Source organism: Sebastes umbrosus, chromosome 10 (assembly GCF_015220745.1).
Source record: "Sebastes umbrosus isolate fSebUmb1 chromosome 10, fSebUmb1.pri, whole genome shotgun sequence".
Lineage (NCBI taxonomy): Eukaryota > Metazoa > Chordata > Actinopteri > Perciformes > Sebastidae > Sebastes > Sebastes umbrosus.
The window spans coordinates 6,825,623-6,845,423 of NC_051278.1; the positions used below are offsets into that span (position 1 = coordinate 6,825,623).

General features: G+C 39.2%; 2 protein-coding genes across 3 annotated transcripts; both read left to right on the top strand.

The window, feature by feature from the left end:
- Positions 1-3,670: 3,670 nt before the first annotated feature.
- Positions 3,671-7,110, top strand: LOC119495732 (SLAM family member 9-like). The gene is made up of 2 exons (XM_037782490.1): positions 3,671-4,459; positions 7,003-7,110. The coding sequence occupies exons 1-2, from the start codon at positions 3,812-3,814 to the stop codon at positions 7,108-7,110; spliced, it is 756 nt and encodes a 251-aa protein (XP_037638418.1). The 5' UTR covers positions 3,671-3,811.
- Positions 7,111-8,457: 1,347 nt separating this feature from the next.
- On the top strand, positions 8,458-18,785 carry slc22a15 (solute carrier family 22 member 15). 2 transcript variants are annotated; one of them, XR_005208472.1, is made up of 14 exons: positions 8,458-8,614; positions 10,125-10,277; positions 10,404-10,536; positions 10,649-10,813; positions 11,104-11,233; positions 11,529-11,589; positions 11,836-11,993; positions 12,632-12,772; positions 13,829-13,914; positions 14,513-14,621; positions 14,729-14,801; positions 16,533-16,691; positions 18,020-18,159; positions 18,725-18,785. XR_005208472.1 is itself a non-coding variant. In XM_037781778.1 (13 exons), the coding sequence occupies exons 1-13, from the start codon at positions 8,531-8,533 to the stop codon at positions 18,062-18,064; spliced, it is 1,497 nt and encodes a 498-aa protein (XP_037637706.1). In that variant the 5' UTR covers positions 8,458-8,530; the 3' UTR covers positions 18,065-18,779. The 2 variants fall into 2 exon arrangements, 1 of the variants encoding a protein (XP_037637706.1); XM_037781778.1 differs by having other exon boundaries at positions 18,020-18,779.
- The last annotated feature ends 1,016 nt before the right edge of the window (positions 18,786-19,801 follow it).

Genomic DNA, 19,801 nt, shown 5'->3' on the forward strand with positions numbered 1-19,801 from the left:
AAATAAAAAAATATGTTGGTTTTATATACTTGATGAGATTTAGGGCTGTATGAACAAAGACTTGGTCTTCGTCTTGCTACAGCCAGAGCAGAAGGCAGGAAGGAAGGAAGGCAAGGTGTGTACGCATTGCTGAAGGGCGGCGAGCTAGAAATAGTTGTTTTTGCTGACAATGAAGCTCGATATCTTTCCAGTGGTGTATTGATCCGTGGACATGATGGGGAAACTGACCGGGTTGTGTGTGCTGCTGTTTGTGCTGAACGTCGCTGTAACCGAGGATACCGTAACTACGGTGTACTTCGCGGATGGCGGAGATCTAACGTTAAAAGTGAGGCCTGCTCTTCCGGATCACATCAACAACATCTTGTGGAAGTTCAACGGTAATCTGCTGGTCGAGTGGGTGGATAAGCTGGTTCCTCTGGATTATTACCCCAGAATTGGAGGACGAGCAAACCTCACCACAGAGAATGGACAGCTGATCATCTACAAGATGAGCAAAGAGGACGAGGGTGTGTATGCAGTGGAGATCAACGACAGAGTCCAGAGTGAGAGATATCAAGCTAAAATGATCAACAAGGTCCAGAAGCCCAAAGTAGTGCTGAGGACATTGATTTGTGAACCTTTGACTCGTAGTTGTAGGTTCTCCTGTGACTCAAACACCACCGAGGCTGAAACCATCACCTACAGCTGGAAGAAGGGAGATGGAGAGTGGAAGGTGTCTGGGAAGGACATCACCATCACCAGAGAGTATGACTCAGGTGTGAAGACCTTCACCTGCAGGATGGAGAACCCAGTCAGCGAGGAAGAAAGTGACCCAGAACCCAACCCGTTCTACAAGGAAGTTAAGTCAGACAACAGTGGTGCTGTAGTTGGGGGAGCTTTTGGTGTTTTGGTCGTCTTAGCTGGGGCTGTGGCTGTGGTTTGGGTGTGGTAAAGAAGATAGGCCCCTTCAAGAATCAAGGCACCAACATCCCTGATCCTGCACATGGAAATGGAGATGTACAGCCTACTGCTCATCCTAGTGACAGTGCAATATATGAGAACGTTACATGTACCACTTCAGGATAACCCTCAAGACACAAAGTCAGACGCCATAGAAACTGCATGAAGTTGAGTAGCTCAAATAGTCCTCAGACTTCTATTTCTGCATACATGACATGTACAAACATGTTCATTTTTTGTGTATTTTTTAGCAGTCAGCTGTGTGCATCATCGACGGTTACTTGCAGCAGAGGGATTTTCATGACAACAAGGTTGTTTTTTAGAACAGCATGAAAACATGATTGTATTTTATTGTTTTTTTAAACAGCCACCTGTGTGTTTATATATGTATGTATGTATGTATGTGGGTGTTTCTGCAACTAAAATCATTTTTGACTCTCCTAAATTAAAAAAAAAAACAATCTCTATGAATTTTAACCATCAGAGAAAACTAAACTTATATTAACAGATATATGATATTCTCAGTGAGTCTTTGCAGTGTGCCTGAGGATGTAAATAAGTCAATCAGACATATTGATAATGCGAGTGAATCAGCTTTGAATATATCTGATAAGAAACCATACCAAAGAAAAGACTGATTTAATCACCAGAAGTGAATGTAATTAAATTACCAACATTTCAGCATCTTCTGACCAGTTTCCAAAAAGGTCTACATATATGTATATACTGTATATGTACATTCATACTTCCTGATATATATATGTTCTTAATAAGCCTTGTACAAAGTATTTCCTTTTATAATTGTAATATAACATTATTTTTAATGGAGCTTCCCAGCAGAAAGCATTTCACACGATTGTACTTGTATAACCGGCGTGACAATAAACATCTTGAATCTTGAATCTTGAATGTGCCACAGAGCATTCTTTGAAACTTCTCTTATGAAGCAACACATACTCATCAGCTGACACAGCAGCCTCAGCCGCAGCAGTGCTTTTCCGTTCTGTGATGTATGTCGCTATACGATCCGTAAGACAATTTTTAAACTGCTCCAAAATCATTAAGTCACACAGACCATCAAAAGTAGTGACGTCAGGGGCGGGTAACCACCGCTTAAAGTGAGTTGACAGGTCTCTTGCCAACTCCACGTATGTTTGGCCACTTTTTCTCTCCCATGATCTAGAACTTTTATATATATATATATATATATATATATGCGTATATATATATATATACATATATACATATATATATATGTATATATATACATATAAAGTTTAGAGGGCTGATTTCTTAGCCTTATAAAATTGAAAAGGAGGCTTATAAACTGAGTTTAAGGTGCATAACTACCCATATAATGACTGTTATTTCTAAGCGGTTAATCTGCTAAAATCAAAGAAAATCTTTGGTCATACAGCCCTAAATCTCATCAAGTATATATTTATATATATATACAGTATATATATATATATATATACTGTATATATATATTTAAAACAAATTATATATATATATATATATATAAATATATGTATATAAATATATATATATATATGCAGTTAAATAATTAAACCAACGCCTCCTTTTCAATTTTATTAGGCTAAGAAATCAGCCCTCTAAACTTTTTTTTTTTTAAATATATGCAGATAAATAATTAAACCAACACTGAGCGTCATATGGGTGTTACCAGGGTACACCCTGTATTACATTAGTTTAAAAATATATGAAACTCTGAGCGCAACGCAATAGAGAAAATACCCTCTTTACTTTCGGTTTCTAGGTGTGACGGTGAATAATGTCTCCCCAATCAAATACGGTCCAGAAAACTGTGTCCGAAAAACTGCCTGTCAAAAGAAATGACTTTCATATCACAATTAATATCAAACTGTATAATTTTATCAAGAAAAGTACGTATCCTTTCTGTTGTTTCTGTTTTTTATTAATGTTCTATATATTCTATATATATATTTTCGTTTCCAAGTTTCTCAAAGCGAGTGACTCCCTGAGGGAAGTCATTCAGGATGTGACGTTATTGTAGCTGTCTAACGCTATTGCCTGTATGCAATACACACGTGTAACTAGTGGATTATAAATAATGTATGATCGTTGAATAAATGATAGTCAGTCGTGGAAGAAGTATTAAAATATTTTACTTAAGTAATACTGCAGTGTAAAGTTGTTGTTTTTTTACCAAAAGTAAAAGTACGCATTATGCAGAATTACCCATTTCAAAATAATGTTTATTATATTATTGGATTATAATTATTGATGCATTAATGTGTTCATATTGCAGCTGGTTAAGGTGGAGCTCATTTTAACTAGACCTACTTTATATATTATATATATATATATATATATTATATTATAGGGAAACCTACTTTATATATGGCTTAAAATTATATATAATATAAATATATAATACATATATAAAGTAGGTTTCCCTGTAATCATTCTGCATAATGAGTACATGATGCAATGGGGATTTTTGGTGCTTTTTCTTTACTGCATCTTAAAAAAACCTTTTCCGGGTCCTCGCGGGTCCTCATCAAGGCCTATGGGAAGAGGTTAGGACAACACGGGTCCAGAGGTTTGTAAGCTACTGCACATGCGCAATGTAACTCAAGCTGCGTTACGATTGGCTCAGTGCAGACCAGATTATACTGCGCATGTGCAATACCACCGCTATGACGCTTTGATGACGTAGCCTAATTTCCATAGATCTTGGTCCTCGTCTTGCACGGTGACATTTTCTTCCATTGCTTTCAACCGTCAGAGAAAGAAGCAGAAGGCAGGAAGGGCGTGGACTCACTGCCGAAGAACCGTCCATTTCTTACAGATTATGAAGGTGAATGTGGTGTATTGAACCGTGGACATGATGGGGAAACTGACCGGGTTGTGTGTGCTGCTGTTTGTGCTGAACGTCGCTGTAACCGAGGGTACTGAAACACCGGTGTACTTCGCGGATGGCGGAGATCTAACGTTAAAAGTGAGGCCTCCTCTTCCGGATCACATCAACAACATCTTGTGGAAGTTCAACGATAATCTGCTGGTCGAGTGGGTGGAGAAGCTGGTTCCTCTGAATTATTACCCCAGACTTAAAGGACGAGCAAACCTCACCACAGAGACTGGACAGCTGATCATCTACAAGATGAATAAAGAGGACGAGGGTGTGTATTCAGTGGAGATCAACGACAGAGTCCAGAGTGAGAAATATCAAGCTAAAATGATCAACACGGTCCAGAAGCCCAAAGTAGTGCTGAGGACATTGACTTGTGAAGCTGAGTCTGAGAGTTGTACGTTCTCCTGTGACTCAGACTCAGACACCACTGGGGCTGAACCCATCACCTACAGCTGGAAGAAGGGAGATGGAGAGGTGTTGGGGAAGGACATCAACATCACCAGAGAGCATGACTCAGGTGTGAAGACCTTCACCTGTAGGATGGAGAACCCAGTCAGCCAGGAAGAGAGTGACCCAGAACACAACCCGCTCTACAAGGAGCCTACTGAGCCAGACAGCAATGTTGCAAAGGGGGTGGGTATTTTTTTTGGTGTGCTCTTAGCTGTGGTTGCGGCTGGGGGTGTTGGTGTGGCATGGATGAAGAAGATAGGCCCCTTCAATAAAGGAAGCCTCAACATCCCTGATTCTACAAATGGAAATGTACAGCCAACTTCTCCTCCTAGTGACAGTGCTCCAACTCCAACTCCACCTGAGAACGTACCACTTAAGGCTAACCCAGAAGACACAAAGTCAGACGCCAAAGAAATTGTGTGAAGTTGAAGAGCTCAAACAGGCCTCAGACTAGTGACTCAGACTGTGTTTGGTATGGAAAAAGAAGAAAGGCACCTTCAAGAATCGAGGCATCAACATCACTGATCTTGCACATGGAAATGGAGAGACAACTGCTCCTCTTAGTGGCAGTGCAATTAATCCATCTGAGACCGTACCACTTCAGGCTAACCTACAAGACCCAAAGTCTGCATGAAGTTGAGGAGCTCAAATAGTCCTCAGACGACTATTTCTGCAAACGTACATTTTTTGTGTATTTTTTTTTGCATTCAGCTGTGTACATCACCGTCTGTTACTTGCAGCAGAATGCATTTCATACCGTTTTCCCATAACAACAAAGTTGTTTTTTTAGAACAGCATGAAAATATGATTGTATTCTTTTTTTTTTTTTTTTTCAAACAGCCACCTGTGTGTATGTATGTATGTATGTATGTATGTATGTATGTATGTATGTATGTATGTATGTATGTATGTATGTTTGTGGGTGTTTCTGCAATTTAAAATCACTTTTGACTCTCCTAAATTAAAAAAAAAAAATCTCATCAATTTTAACCATCAGAGAAAACTAAACTTATATTAACAGATATATGATATTCTCAGTGAGTCTTTTGCAGTGTAAATAAGTTAATATGATTCTCAGATTGATGATGCGAGTGAAGCAGCTTTGAATATGTGTGATAAGAAACCATACCAAAAAAAAGCCTTATTTAATCACCAGAAGTGAATTTAATCAAATTACCAACATTTCTGGCCAGTTTCCGAAAGGTCTACATGTAAAGACGTACACACAATTGCATATAGTTGTTAAGATTTTAATCTATAACATGTTTTTTTTTAATAGTTTTTATCACTTTGTTCTTATACTAAATGTCCTTACCGCAACTTTACAATAACATTCGTATATATTAATCAATAAATATTTTTAAAATTAATTTTCATCAAGCTTTGTTCATCATTGTAAATATTGATATAAAAACATTTTTTTTTAAATAACAACCTGAACAATTTAGACAGTAACCATAGATGTCAATCTTCATACACAATGTTTTTTACATTTATTTCATGACATATATTGCCATTCTAATGTCTAATGTAAATTACATTTGTGCTAATATTGCAGGTCTTCTATGTTAGCTTTGACTCTTAGCATCTAATATACATGAATTCAACCGTAATATTAAGTAATTTTTTAAATGTAGTTCAAAATATACAATTACTAAGCTGTATGGTAAGGACACAAAATAAATACTTCAGAAGAAAAGGTGATCTTCACCTTGTTTTTCTTGATCTTGAGGGTCACCAACCTGTCGTCCATGTGCTCACCTGTGTGTTTAGCTTTGAATACAACTTTAACTCATTTGTTCAGTGTCGCGGGAAGGACTCAGAAATGTGGTTCATGAAAATTATTTGTAAACAAATAAGTTGTAGTTGCAGAAAAACCCATGTGTATATATATGTGTTGCTAGTGGAAGCTGGGCGCTTATGGAACAAATCTAGATATGAGTTTGGTAAGAAGGGAAGATGAATGGATTCAACAACACAATAACTACCATTCAGTATCAAATCAGTAACATTTCAGCATGCAATTCATAGTATTATGACAATCCCACATCCAAACAATATACTAAAAGTGTGAAATTTTAAATTACCACCCAGCTGTGAAACAGCAATACGGCTTCAGTTTTTATTTCAGCTAAATGAATGGCTTTTTTTTTTTTATTGAAAACACAGTGCTGATAATTGCTTCTCAGTGACTCTGAATAGTTTCGTGCACTTGCCAGACTCCTATGAGGGACTGTATGACTCTTAAGTGTTGATGGACTCGGAAGCAGAATTGCTTATAATAATTCATCTCTGGAAAGCTGTCTATGTTTTTATCTAGCTTCAATCAATAGCTGAAAAAGTTTTAAATCAATTGAATGCACTTTGTGTACACATATCGCATACACATGTTTTTATGATAAGTAAAGCATGTTAAAAGATGACAGATGACTTTAAGTGTATGTTCAGGGTTTTAATGTCAGTCATCTATGTATAGCATAAATCACCTGTACCAATCTGCTTGAAGTTATCATATTTGTTATGCACTGTCTTCTTTCATGTTTTTGTTTTTTTTGTCCTCATATACTTAAGTTCCCTATTGTGTGGATAAGGTAAAGATAAGTGAAAATCAACTTTTGATGCCACTGATTTTTATTTATTTTAGTTAGCATTTTAAAGTTTGGATTTGTCTTTATAAAGTGCCTAATAAATGAATCTGTGATGCCGCTATACAGACTGTACTTGTCATTTCACATGAGCTAAGGAGACTGAAGTCTTCTGGAGTGCAGGGGGAACTCCTGAAGACCTTTTATGACGATGATGATGGCATCAGACATTTTTGACGGAGTGGTCTGCTGGGGCAGCAGCATCTCGGCTGCGGAGTGGAAGACACTAGACGGAGTGATCGGGAAGGCCAGCTCTGTCCTGGGATGCCCCCTCGACACAGTGGAGGTGGTGGGAGAGAGGAGGATGATGGCTAAGCTGTCTTCCATGATGGAGAATGACTCCCACCCCCATGCAGGACACCATCTCAGCACTGGAGAGCTCCTTCAGCGACAGGCTGCTCCACCCAAAAGTGTGTGAAGGAGCGCTATCGCAGGTTGACAATAACCTGATATTTTCAGGTGTAATTTCATTCATTCATTTCATTCTCACTGTGCAATATCATTTTCCACTTGTGCAATTTTGTTAATAGTCTGTTTTTTTTTTATTGTAAATACTGTATATACTGCTCCTAATTTTATACTTCCTTCTATTTAAATGGTTCATATTTTGTTACACTTTGTTTAGCTCTTTTTTACTGTGTTAGCTGATGCATCTTGTTTTTTGCACTATATCCCCTTTGCTGCTGTACACTGCACATTTCCCCACTGTGGGACTAATAATGGAATATCTTATCTCTCTCGCTCTTAACAAATGGACGCCCAGAGTGAGGCGAAGCCGGAAATGAACGCAGATTACACTCAATTCAATTCAATTAAATTTGCTTTATTGGCATGACTGTCAGATGAACAATACTGCCAAAGCGTCAATTCAATAATAAATACAAATAAAAAAAAAATTAAAAAAAAACCAACAACATATATATATATATATACAATTCATTAAGCAAATTACAATATATAGATATTTAAAAAGGAACATGCATGTAAATGGAAGAAAACAATAAAGAAGTAATTAATGTTTGTTGTGTCAATAAAACAAACAAACAAATAAAAAACAATTAATAACAATATATTGCAATATCAAAGGATAAATGTAAAAAAACAAAACAAAAAAACAAACAAAACCCCATGAAGTAGAGGAGTAAACACTGACCCTAAAAACCATGAAGTAGAGGAGTAAACACTAACCCTAACACTCTCACATCTCTTGTGACTTTGCGACATATTTTATTTATTTGCTTATTTATTTATTTTTCTTTCTTTATTATTTATTTTTATCTCCATTTTGTTTTATCCATATCTCATTTTATTTTATTTTTCCGCGACACTTGTGATTTTCACGTTTCACACGAGTAACAAATGGACGCCCGGAGTGAAGCGAAGCCGGAAGTGAACGCGGATTACACTCTCACATCTCTTGTGACTCCGCGACACTTGTGATTTCACGTTTCACGTTAGTAACAAATGGACGCCCGTTAGTGAAGCGAAGCCGGAAGTGAGCGCGGATCACTCTCTCTCAAATGTCCTTCCTCTCTGGTGATGACGCTATGACGCCAGTAAGCCACAGAGCCGCCGTCGCCTGGTCGCTCTACCGGGAATGGATTTAGAAGAAGCTTTTCAAGTTGTCGGAGAGTTTGGACCCTACCAGAAGCGGACGGTGGCTGCTCTTGCTCTGACACAGGTTAGTGAACTTGAAAATATATGTTTTATAAATGAGAAACAAGCAAGAACCGCGGGAAGTTGTCTGCAATAACAGTTATATCTAACGTAACGTAACGTGACGTCATCGCTACGTGGCTCTTAGGCTCTGCGAAACATGTCAACATTGTTTACATTGTTTACATTTATTGAAAGCAAATAAGTCAGATAGGCACGTTAAAAGTGTGCCGAATTTATCGCAACAACCCACGTATTCTTAAACTAATATAAGTTATTTCCCACTTGGTTTGTATTGTCACCATATATGTTATTTAATCTTAAATATTGACTTATTCAAATGAGGTTTGTCTAAGCTTCCCTTATGGTTGAGCTAACCCTCCTAAGCTCCTGAGCTAATAGTTGTTAAACCTCACCTTAACTAAATAACGAAAGGTTTCCACGATTTTACCCTGAACACATGATGTGAGTCTGGTATAGATAGATGAATTAATAAATAGTAAATATACAGATAATAATGCACACAGTGCACTTTCATAGACTAAGCTATACTGGAGTAACCCTGCACTATATTCACTTTTTAACAGTCTCTTCTGCACTTCTTTCACTTTTTAACAGTCTCTTCTGCACTATATTCACTTTTTAACAGTCTCTTCTGCACTATATTCACTTTTTAACAGTCTCTTCTGCACTATATTCACTTTTTAACAGTCTCTTCTGCACTTCTTTCACTTTTTAACAGTCTCTTCTGCACTATATTCACTTTTTAACAGTCTCTTCTGCACTATATTCACTTTTAACAGTCTCTTCTGCACTTCTTTCACTTTTTAACAGTCTCTTCTGCACTATATTCACTTTTTAACAGTCTCTTCTGCACTATATTCACTTTTTTAATAGTCCTGTTTCACAGCTGTTACCATGCACTATATTCAGTTTTAACAGTTTTCTTCATTCTTTGCACTACTAACTTTTTTACTGCCTTTTTACTAACATGTTTTGCACTATGGAACTGTGATGCTGGAAACTTGAATTCCCCTCGTGATCAATAAAGTTACTATCTATCTATCTATCTATCTATCTATCTATCTATCTATCTATCTATCTATCTATAAATAAGCAAGTGAAGTCCGTCTCAGCCTGCATTGATGAGCTGCCAACTCGCCTTAAACTGCTGCATAGGTGGTTTTTGTTGTCCTTAGTTGGTCTAAATCCTGATTAAAGTCCAGTTATGGAAGAAGAATTCAGATCCTTAACTGAAGTTAAGCAATAGCAGTAGTAGCAATACTACACTCTGAGTAAAAGTCCTGCATAATAAACCTTACTTAACACTTTAATGTTCTCACTAAGAAAAAAAACCAATGGAGAAAAGCTCTCTTTTGAGCTGTTATTAAAACCAACCGTTAAAAGCATTTTCACATATTTGAGAGGAATCACAGAATGCATATTTTTTTTTTTATTATTTATTGTGGGGTTGGAAAACTTCTAGTAGAGCTGTCTCTCAGCAGGTTGGTACTGTTGTGATCTGTGTGTTTCAGGTGTACATGGCCTGTCAGGCCATGCTGATCGTTCTGGTTGGATCTACGCCAGAGTACCGCATCGAGCAGCAGGACGGTGTCCCATCAAGCACGCAGGAGCTCCTCCAGCAACACGTCACCTTTACAGAGGACATCGACTCCATAGTGACGGAGGTGAGGAAGCCAGAGTTCATATACCCAGCCAAGGCCTCTAGTTCATATACCCAGCCAAGGCCTCTGAGTTTGTGTCAGTGAAGTCCAGAAATAAAGTTTAGAATGACTGTCTCTGTGTTCCCGCAGTGGTTTCTTATCAAGCAGCAGGCCTATAAGGTCAGTCTCGCTGGATCTCTGTTCTTCGCCGGGCTTCTTATCGGGAACATCGTCCTTGGGCCTCTCTCCGACAGGATTGGCAGGAGACCTGTTTACTTGACAGGTGAGGAAAACCGCAAACCACGACTAGACAGAACCCTTTGAATAAGTGCATTCATGCTACATGCTGCACTCTGCCCCTCCTCATTCTCCTCGTCCCTTTCTCTTTCTTCCAGGTCTGTTTTTTGAGATTATCTTCGGTTATGTGACCGCCTTTGCACCCAGCTATGAGGTCTTCGCCGTGTCTCGTCTCCTGGTGGGGATAATGAACGGCGGCATCGGCCTCGTCTGCTTCGTTCTCACTCAGGAGTATGTGGGCAAGCCCTACTGGGCCATGACTGGTACGAAAACACCAAAACAATCCTATCATACATCACTCTATATGATGTCTTGGTTTTTACCTGCTGCCAATTTAGCTGATCATTTGTTTTCGATATATATCAGGTAACATACTGAATGTTTTCTGGTTATAGCTTTTGAAATGGGACGATTTAAAGCTTGAACAGGCCATGTGGCTCTTTCAGGGTTCAAACCTGTGATTTTTCCATTACAGGTTGGTCACTCTTACCACTAAATGACCCTGCTGTTCCTTCACTGTTGGATTGAGTTTTTATTTTACTTCCTACTTCAGGGACGTTGGCCAGCATGGCTTTTGCGGTCGGCATCGCTCTGTTTGGAGCTCTGGGCTACTTTATCCGGCCGTGGAGGAGCCTGGCCACGGTGGCCAACTCGTCCGGTATCCTAATGTTCCTGTTGTCTTTGTGAGTACAAACCTCAGAGAGATGACTCACCGCCCGCATCCACATAAAACCAAAACAAATAGAAGCAGGGTATGACTCCTAAAACACACAAATGAAATGGATTAAATATCGTGTAATGTTTGATCAGCACCCGTTTCAAGGCAATGCAGGAGTTTAAAGAATGTAAATAAAATGCAACTATGCTGACGTTAAAGTATATTCCTTGAATCTGATAAAGCCCCCACTTTTTCAAAATCAATATCCAGAAAAACATTTGTGTCAATAATAATCTCTCCACTGGTCTTCTTTCCTCTAGAACTCTTCCAGAGTCTCCTCGTTGGCTGTATTCTCAGGGTCATACGGAGCAAGCTGAAGAGGTAAAATATACTAATATCAATTGCGATATCTGGGTGCGTTGCAGTGTACTTTGCTGAGGCTTGTCACAAATGTAATCCCAAAAATACTGCATATTTAGCTTGGATCAGTAGGAGAGAGCAAAGCATTTAGGAGTCACTTTTTTTACTCTCCAGCAGTTTACAGTATCATGCAACGTTAATCTGAAACACCTGACTTGTGTATCGTTTTTAAAACGACGTTCGCTACCGCTCGTCTCGTCTTTATAGGTTCTGCGCTACATGGCGGTGAGGAACGGCAACGTGGCCAACAACCTGAGGTTGAAACGTGTCCGTGCTGCTAAAGCCGGTAACCGGGGTGCGGGTGTCCTGCAGCTGGTGATCCATCCAGTCCTCCGTCTGAGGACTATGGTGCTCATGTATGTCTGGTGAGTGTACCACCACCACAGAAGAAGAACAAAATGCACAAGCTGCTGTTGCCTAAAGCTGCCCTAGCATATTCCATCCTCCAAACCTGTCTGAGGTTACACACTGTTGAAATCAACTGTAGGAATCATCAGAATGTTTGCTTTTATATATTGTAATATGCCGCAGTGATCAGATATCATAAAGATCGCTGTCAGGTTACCCAGTTAGTATTTCTTTTTGGCCCTCTGGCCTGTTTTTACACTTAATTTCATCATCACAGCTGCTACAGATCAAAAGCAGACTTTGGACCTCAACATTTATCTATTGAACAGTTTGGTTTGGTTTTCTGTTCAGTTAGCATTACAGACTTAGACTTAACACTACATTAGAAGAGTAGGTCAGGTTAGTGTGATTGTACTCTAGATATTCCTACACTTAGAAGAGTTGGAGTGTTTTCTGCTGCACAGTTTACAGTAAACGAGTTCCACTGCAGGAAATGTCAAGGAGCAGCTGAGTATGCTGCAGATCTAAGTTATTACCATAAACGAATAGGATATTACAAAAAACAAAACCCCTGCAGATGCAACTTTCAGTCACTTTTTAAACCTGTTTCTGTGTTCATTATCCGAGCCATTTACCTGCTGTGTGTGTTTTGCAGGTATGCATGCAGTCTGCTGTACTACGGTCTGACTCTGGGGGCCAGCGAGACGTCTGGAAGCCGTTTTGTTAACGTAGCCATGTACGGCCTGGTGGAGCTGCCCGCCTACCCGCTCTGTATATACTTCATAAACAAACACTGGTGAGACGCACATGCGCAATAATACACACTATTTAGCAGTGGTGGATGAAGTACCTGAAAGCCACACTTGAGTAGAAGTACAGATATCTAACCAGAAAATAACTTTAGTAGAAGTTAAAGTCACCTATTAGAATATTACTTGAGAAAAAGTCTTAAAGTGTCTGATATTTACTGTATTTAAGTACATTTAGTATCAGAAAATTAATTTAGATACTTAAGTATTGAAAGTAGGGCTGTCAATCGATTAAAATATTTAATCGCAATTAATCGTATGATTGTCCATAGTTAATCGTGATTAATCGCAAATGAATCACACATTTGTTATCTGTTCAAAATGTACCTTAAAGGGAGATTTGTCAAGTATTTAATACTCTTATCAACATGGGAGTGGACAAATATGCTGCTTTATGCAAATATATGTATATATTTATTATTAAAAATCAATTAACAACATAAAACAATGACAGATATTGTCCAGAAACCCTCACAGGTACTGCATTTAGCATAAAAAATATGCTCAAATCATAACATGTCAAACTGCAGCCCAACAGACAACAACAGCTGTCAGTGTGTCAGTGTGCTGACTTGACTATGACTTTCCCCAAACTGCATGTGATTATCATAAAGTGGGCATGTCTGTAAAGGGGAGACTCGTGGGTACCCATAGAATCCGTTTTCATTCACATATCTTGAGGTCAGAGGTCAAGGGGCCCCTTTGAAAATGGCCATGACAGTTTTTCTTTGACAAAAAATAGCATTATTTAGCCTCTTTAGCGACAAGCTACCACCACACGGTCACTGTTTTAACATGAAGCATTGCTATAATAACAGTCTGTTTCCTGCTTTACCTAACCAGCATTGGACTTTATGTCCCTTAATTATTAACTTTCTGCAGTTCTTCTTCTTAATCTGCAGATTTGTACTTGTAGATATTTCCATCAGCTGTGTTTCCTTGTTTGGCTTAAGAAAGTGTTAAAATCTTGAGGCAGATAATGCATTGAGGTTTCCTGGTTAAAGCCTCTACTGATGACTTGTTGTGTTTCTCGAAATTCACAGGGCTGGGAGGAGGAAAAGCATGGCCAGTTTCCTGTGTCTGGCTGGCTCCGCCTGCTTCTGCACAATGTTCATTCCGGAAAACACAGGTCAGACAGTGACACACACACTTATACAGAAAAAATACACGTCTGAACACAATTGTAGTGGTCGTAAATGTGGGTGGAAACAAATCCAACGGATCCTGAACAGTTCAAATGTCTAATGACTCAAACTAGCTGTTCTCTGAAGCTGGTCTCACATTGCACAATCAGCTGTGTCAGCTTGCTGTCTTCAAACCTGCAGTCTCATCACAATGTGACAGTATTACTGTGAGATTATGTGGCTTCTTATTTCCTCAGGCATTTTAAAGCAACAAGTCTTTGACAGGGAACTGATGATCCTCTTGAACCATCCAAATCTTTTAGGGCATGTCTAGTGGCATTTTTGGCTGCGTCAAGCCAAACCATACAACGCTGATTTGCGTTTCCATTACCAGTTTTAACACGCTGAGTTGTGCCGTGCCGCACCCGAGATGGACCATCTCTGGAGTCGGGCCATAGTGCGCCCGACCCCCCTTCTCCCTCTCAAACAAGCATGTGTTGTGAGACTCAACTCGTATCTGTGCAGGAGACCAGAGAGAAAGACGATTGTGTGTTCAGCTTTCAGTACTTTTGTAGCTTCTAACTCTTTCGTTTGTGTTTGCAGGGACGTTGCTGAGCGTTACGTCGTTGGCGCTTCTGGGAAAACTGATGGTCAGTGCAGCGTTCAACATTGCCTACGTCTACACCTCTGAACTCTACCCAACAGTTATCAGGTGAACTAACCACACACAGTTAGAATTATTCACACACGTCATCACACTGCCTGAAGTTGAATTAGTATGCTTGTTTTTAATGATTTCTTTTCGCATGTGTGTTTCAGGAACGCTGGTCTGGGAGTTTGTTCCATGTCGTGCAGAGTTGGAGGGATCCTTGCCCCGTTTGTTCCTTCCATGGTAAGGGTGTGTTTGTTTGTTTGTTTTACATATTGTTTACACACAATACGCAAAACATGAGCCAACACCAGCAAGCACTTCCTCCCATTCTCTATAGAAGTGAATTTAAAGGGGCATTCAGGAATCAGTGACTTTCATTGAGTTTTTATTAGGAGCCAGAAGGAATGAGTAGTGATTTTCTTTTGATACAAAGAAGAGAAAACACTGGAAGACTATTTGTTATAGCTCAGGGGATACTGATTGCTTTAGCATATGATGGCTCATTTTTTAAGACAGAAATAAGTAGAGATAAATAGGGAAGAAAAACAATGAAATTAATAAATAAAAATATGAGGTATATAATAATAGGAGTAAAAATAGGAACTATAGAGGAGCAATTAAAGACGAAGTTACGAGGTAAAGTGACAATGGTTTGGTTAATAGCAGCGAGCCAGCAAGTTGAGTATATAGGTAGTAAGGGTGTAACGGTACTTGTATTCGTATCAAACTGCTCGGTACAGGGCGTTCAGTTTGGTGTGCCCTGTGACACAAACATCTATTTATGTCTACTACTCGCACACACGGAAGAGAAACTCTTGAGTGCAAGTTTTACCGGAAAGTTTTGGCAGCACACCAGTTGTTGTCAGCTCTAGCATGCTTGTTGGTTTAACCCTGTTCGCAGGGTTAATCAAGCTCAATTGGCAACAATTGAATTATGGCAAATGAGCAACTGTTGAATGTTTATCATTTTCACAATAAATAAAAAAAAAAATGTATTCTCTACATTTTCTTTGTTTTCCCTGCTGTACCAAAAACGTACAAAACCGTGAATGTTGTGTACTGTTACACCCAAATAGTAAATGGGACAGTAAGACACTGCTGTGTTGTGTATTAGGAGAACTGAAACCTAGAAGAACTGATCAGGTTACCTGCAGACAAAAGTAAAAACAAAAAGTGAGACTTCAGTCAGGGAAAACAAACTGAGTCCCTCAGACTTTGACCAGTGTTTACACATGAATGATTTCAGGACGCTGAAACATTAACGGCAAAATTCACTTCATTATATAAAGTGGAAATACTACTCCACAATTCATGTTGTAACTCGCTCGACATGACAAAAAAAAAAAAGTATTAACCTACATAAAACTAGAGAGGAAATAAGTCTTTAAAATACATTTATAACTTGTGTTTGTGCTTTTTTTGTTGAAGTATAATTTACATGTGCACCATGGACCTGCCTACTTACTTATTCATGTAGAGGTGTAATTAGTTAATACATGATTGCTGTGGATTGGTCAGGAACATATATGACACTTTTTAAATGAAGTACATAATATTTCATTCACTTTTACATGAGAGCTGACTTTGTAACAGCACACGTGGTGAAATATGTTACCATCATAACAGCAGAAATCTCCCCTCGAGCAGAGTTAAACTGAACTCTGTGACCTTTCACCTCAGGTAACCCATGTGGGCAGCTGGTGTAACTTGAACGTTTAGCTATAGTGACACCTAGTGGTGGTTTAGGTGAATTCAACCCCTCTACTGTAGGTCATTTCCAGGTAGGGTATAATTGAAATTTCTTAACATAATCACTTATTTTAGAACTTTTAGGTTATGTTCTATGAATCTTGGATTTACAAAAAAAATCTTACAATATAGGTTATTGTACAGAACATTTGTGTTTACTCTTTCCTCAGGAAACACAGACAGACTTTGTTTTTCTGATGTCATTGTTTGTGTGTGTTACAGCGGGCTTTCCACACCTCCATGCCTTTCACTGTGTTCTGTCTGAGCGGTTTGTCTGCAGGCTGCCTCGGCCTCCTGCTGCCTGAAACCCTCAACGGACCTTCAGCAGAAACTCTGGAGGAGCTCAGCAGCTCCAACCACAGCCGAGTGCTGGAGAGCAAGGTGACGCAACACTGAAACTGATAGACAGGCACACGTCTATAACACAACGCTGTAATGTCAGGTCGACTGTCTCGCCCAAAGCAGTTAAATAGATGCTTAATTAAGCAAGACTATTGTTACGCCTTGTCCAAGGGTGTGGCCGAGACACAACATGAAAAAGTCCCAAGCAGCCACAGAGACATTTAACTGAGATTTAACAACTGAGGTGTTTATTTATAATGTGTTTTAGAATAGATTTATGTCAGTGTAGGCAAAGGCCAACATAACAAACAAAGCAAATCTAACTAGGAAGGTAACTAGAGTGTAACCTAACAAAACAAAAATACAATAGTTTGCCTCCATAACTTAAATAAACAGGAGAAAACAAGATAAACAAACCAGGCAGCCAACTCCTACTAACCCCTGGAGACACAAAGCCATCAGCTGGACAATGATCTCACAGACTACAATACAAACATGTGGACAGGAACATGTGTGGCTTGTTGGGTTGTGAGGTCCTCACCAGTTCATCATTTGACTGATCCTACAGTTTGTGACAGGTAAAATAACGTCTCTGAATCACTGAAAAGCCACTTCAAAATCAAGCTAATTTAATCTTAAAATCACAGAAAAGGATCACCGCTAGGTCCGTCACGATAACTACTACTACTAGTAACTACTTTTGTTGGATGTGATAAACGATATTATTGTCATTTTAAGACCATTTTATGTGGTTTATAAATAAAATAAAACCACCCAATCAAAACAATGAAAGAAATTGACTCTTGTTAAAACAAATTTCACGTGAATAAATAATAAACATTTGGCACAATTTGTATTGCCACACTGTAGCTGTGGAGTGCAGCTTTGAAACCAAGTCCATTCAAACTTTCTGGTCAGTAGCCATCAGGAGAACCACTTTTTAGTGACGTTATCTTCACTTCACCTGGTTCACTGTCGCTGTGTGTGTGTGTGTGTGAAAATCCGACACAGAGAACAGAGGAGGGGACAGAAGCAGCGCTACTAGAAATGACAGCAAAACATGTCTCTGCATAGTTTTTTTCCGTTCATTTGGCTTAGGTACTGTGTAAAAACTGAGCCTATAATCCTATAATGGTAGGGTAAACCCTGCTTGTTTATTCTGGCATCATATTGATGACGTTCTTATGTAAACAAACGCATGTAAACACAACAGGCAATATCGAGGTGAGCAAAAATGATTGAGGTCATATCCATTTATCGTATGATAAGTCGATAACATAATTATCTGTCAGTTATGTTTTGCATACTGCATCACTTTGTCGTTTATTTCACTCATCATGTCTTCCCTTTCTTCTTTGTTCCCCCAGGCTCTTTTGTATGAAGATAACAAATGGAAATCAAACCAAAAATGAAGCCAGCAGTCTCCAGTCTTCACTGGAGCAGCTCAGAGCAGCGATAAAGATTGTCCACACCTCATTCCTTATGAAACTTCTGCCTCAGAAAAACGGTGAACCTTCCCTTTTTAATTAACTTGAAGGATTGATCACCATGTTTATGTCTGTGAACTATGACATTTCAAACGTGGGCAGGGACGGAGAATGCTCTGCCTTCAGGAAGAGGGCGTTACCGACTGACTCGACGGTTCCTCTTGTATGTGGTTTTACAGAAAAGCCCAACGGTCGGTCCCCTGCCTTTTTATGTAATTTCCTGAATATTGTCATGGTGGTGTTTTGTGCCTTATTTGGAGGTCGACAGCTGAGAGAGACATATGTGACTTACATTACATTCCAGAAGTAGGGCTGCTAAACAATTTTTTACATTTTAAAGTTAAATGCATCAATCTGTTGCTCTTTGAGAGCAAAATTAAGAGGTTAGATCTATGAAGATTTTTGTCCTCTGATAAACAATTTAATCATAAACAAATTGGTTGTAAATATATGATTGGTGATGACAGAGCAAAAAAGTCACATCTACAAAGCATCGTAAACGAGACGGGGTCTGTGTTTCAAGACGGGTCGGGTGGGTTGCCGACATCGCTGCAGACCCCTGACGCTCTCCGTCTCTCTCTGCAGGGAGAGAGGGCACAGTGAGCACTAAGCGGCGAGGTCCGAGCGAGGGGTGTTGTAAAGCGCCACCTGCACCCTGGGCCTTTCCAAGCCGACCTAGAGCCGGTCGTGGTGCACCACTGCAGAGGAAATACGCCCAGCGAGGGCCAGCCAGCGTCGGGAAGAGTTCCCACGAGTGGATTCTCCCACATCGAGCGGCCGTCCCTGACCCACCGAGCAGGGCGAAAGCACAGCGCTGTAAAGGAAAGGGGTGCGCTGGATTTATAAGAGAAGACAAAGCGAGAGCATCATTGCAAAAGGGAATGCAGCTAAAACTAAAGGGGACCCATACAATTCAGTCATTCCACCCCCAGCTGTGGGATGATTTATACTTGTTTATTTGCTCTATCATCAAGATTGGTGTCTGTTTTTGTGTTTTTTATGCAAACTTTGTATCTTCCAACAAATCTGTAATCTATAAAAAAAAATACTCGGGACACACATGTATGTAGAAGAGGAAAGAAGCTTTGCACACAGTGTTAGACATATTTATTTTGTTTACCACAAAGCAAGAGGTACTGGTGACTGTACGATGAATGTATAGTCTGTTCAAATACTGTATACCACAACTGTTTGTGACACTTATTTGGTACCAATGTGTGTTGGTAAAACAGGCTTGACTTTAAACAAACAAAAATAATAATAAATCGATAATCAATCAAACCACAACTCTGGAACAAAAACTTTAGTCTCTGTGCATCAAACCATTTCATCACCGCCTCCTGTGCCTTCTTATGTAGCCTTGAAATGTTAATAAAAAAACATGATATAAGATATTATTGAGATGTAAATAGAGATATTAAGATATTAGTTTTCTGATATTTTTTATATGCCATCATTTTGTATTGAACGTGTATACAATCATACTATAGACCTTTTCAAACTTGACAACACAAACATGGGCTCTTTGTATTTCCTATTGCAATGTTTGTTAACGCAATAGCTGACAGGAAGTAAACTTGGACCAAAGCTGTTGCCGTAGCAACAGAATGGCAATGAGAAGGTTTTTTACAGTGTGTGCTATGTAGATATAGTATGCGTACA

Coding starts and splice junctions, on each gene's coding strand:
- LOC119495732 (XM_037782490.1), top strand. CDS start 3,812: ATGATGGGGAAACTGACCGGGTTGTGTGTGCTGCTGTTTGTGCTGAAC. Junction 4,460..7,002: donor CTACTGAGCCAGACAGCAAT/GTTGCAAAGGGG, acceptor GCCGCTATACAG/ACTGTACTTGTCATTTCACA.
- slc22a15 (XM_037781778.1), top strand. CDS start 8,531: ATGGATTTAGAAGAAGCTTTTCAAGTTGTCGGAGAGTTTGGACCCTAC. Junction 11,994..12,631: donor ATGGTGCTCATGTATGTCTG/GTGAGTGTACCA, acceptor TGTGTTTTGCAG/GTATGCATGCAGTCTGCTGT. Junction 13,915..14,512: donor GTTCATTCCGGAAAACACAG/GTCAGACAGTGA, acceptor TTGTGTTTGCAG/GGACGTTGCTGAGCGTTACG.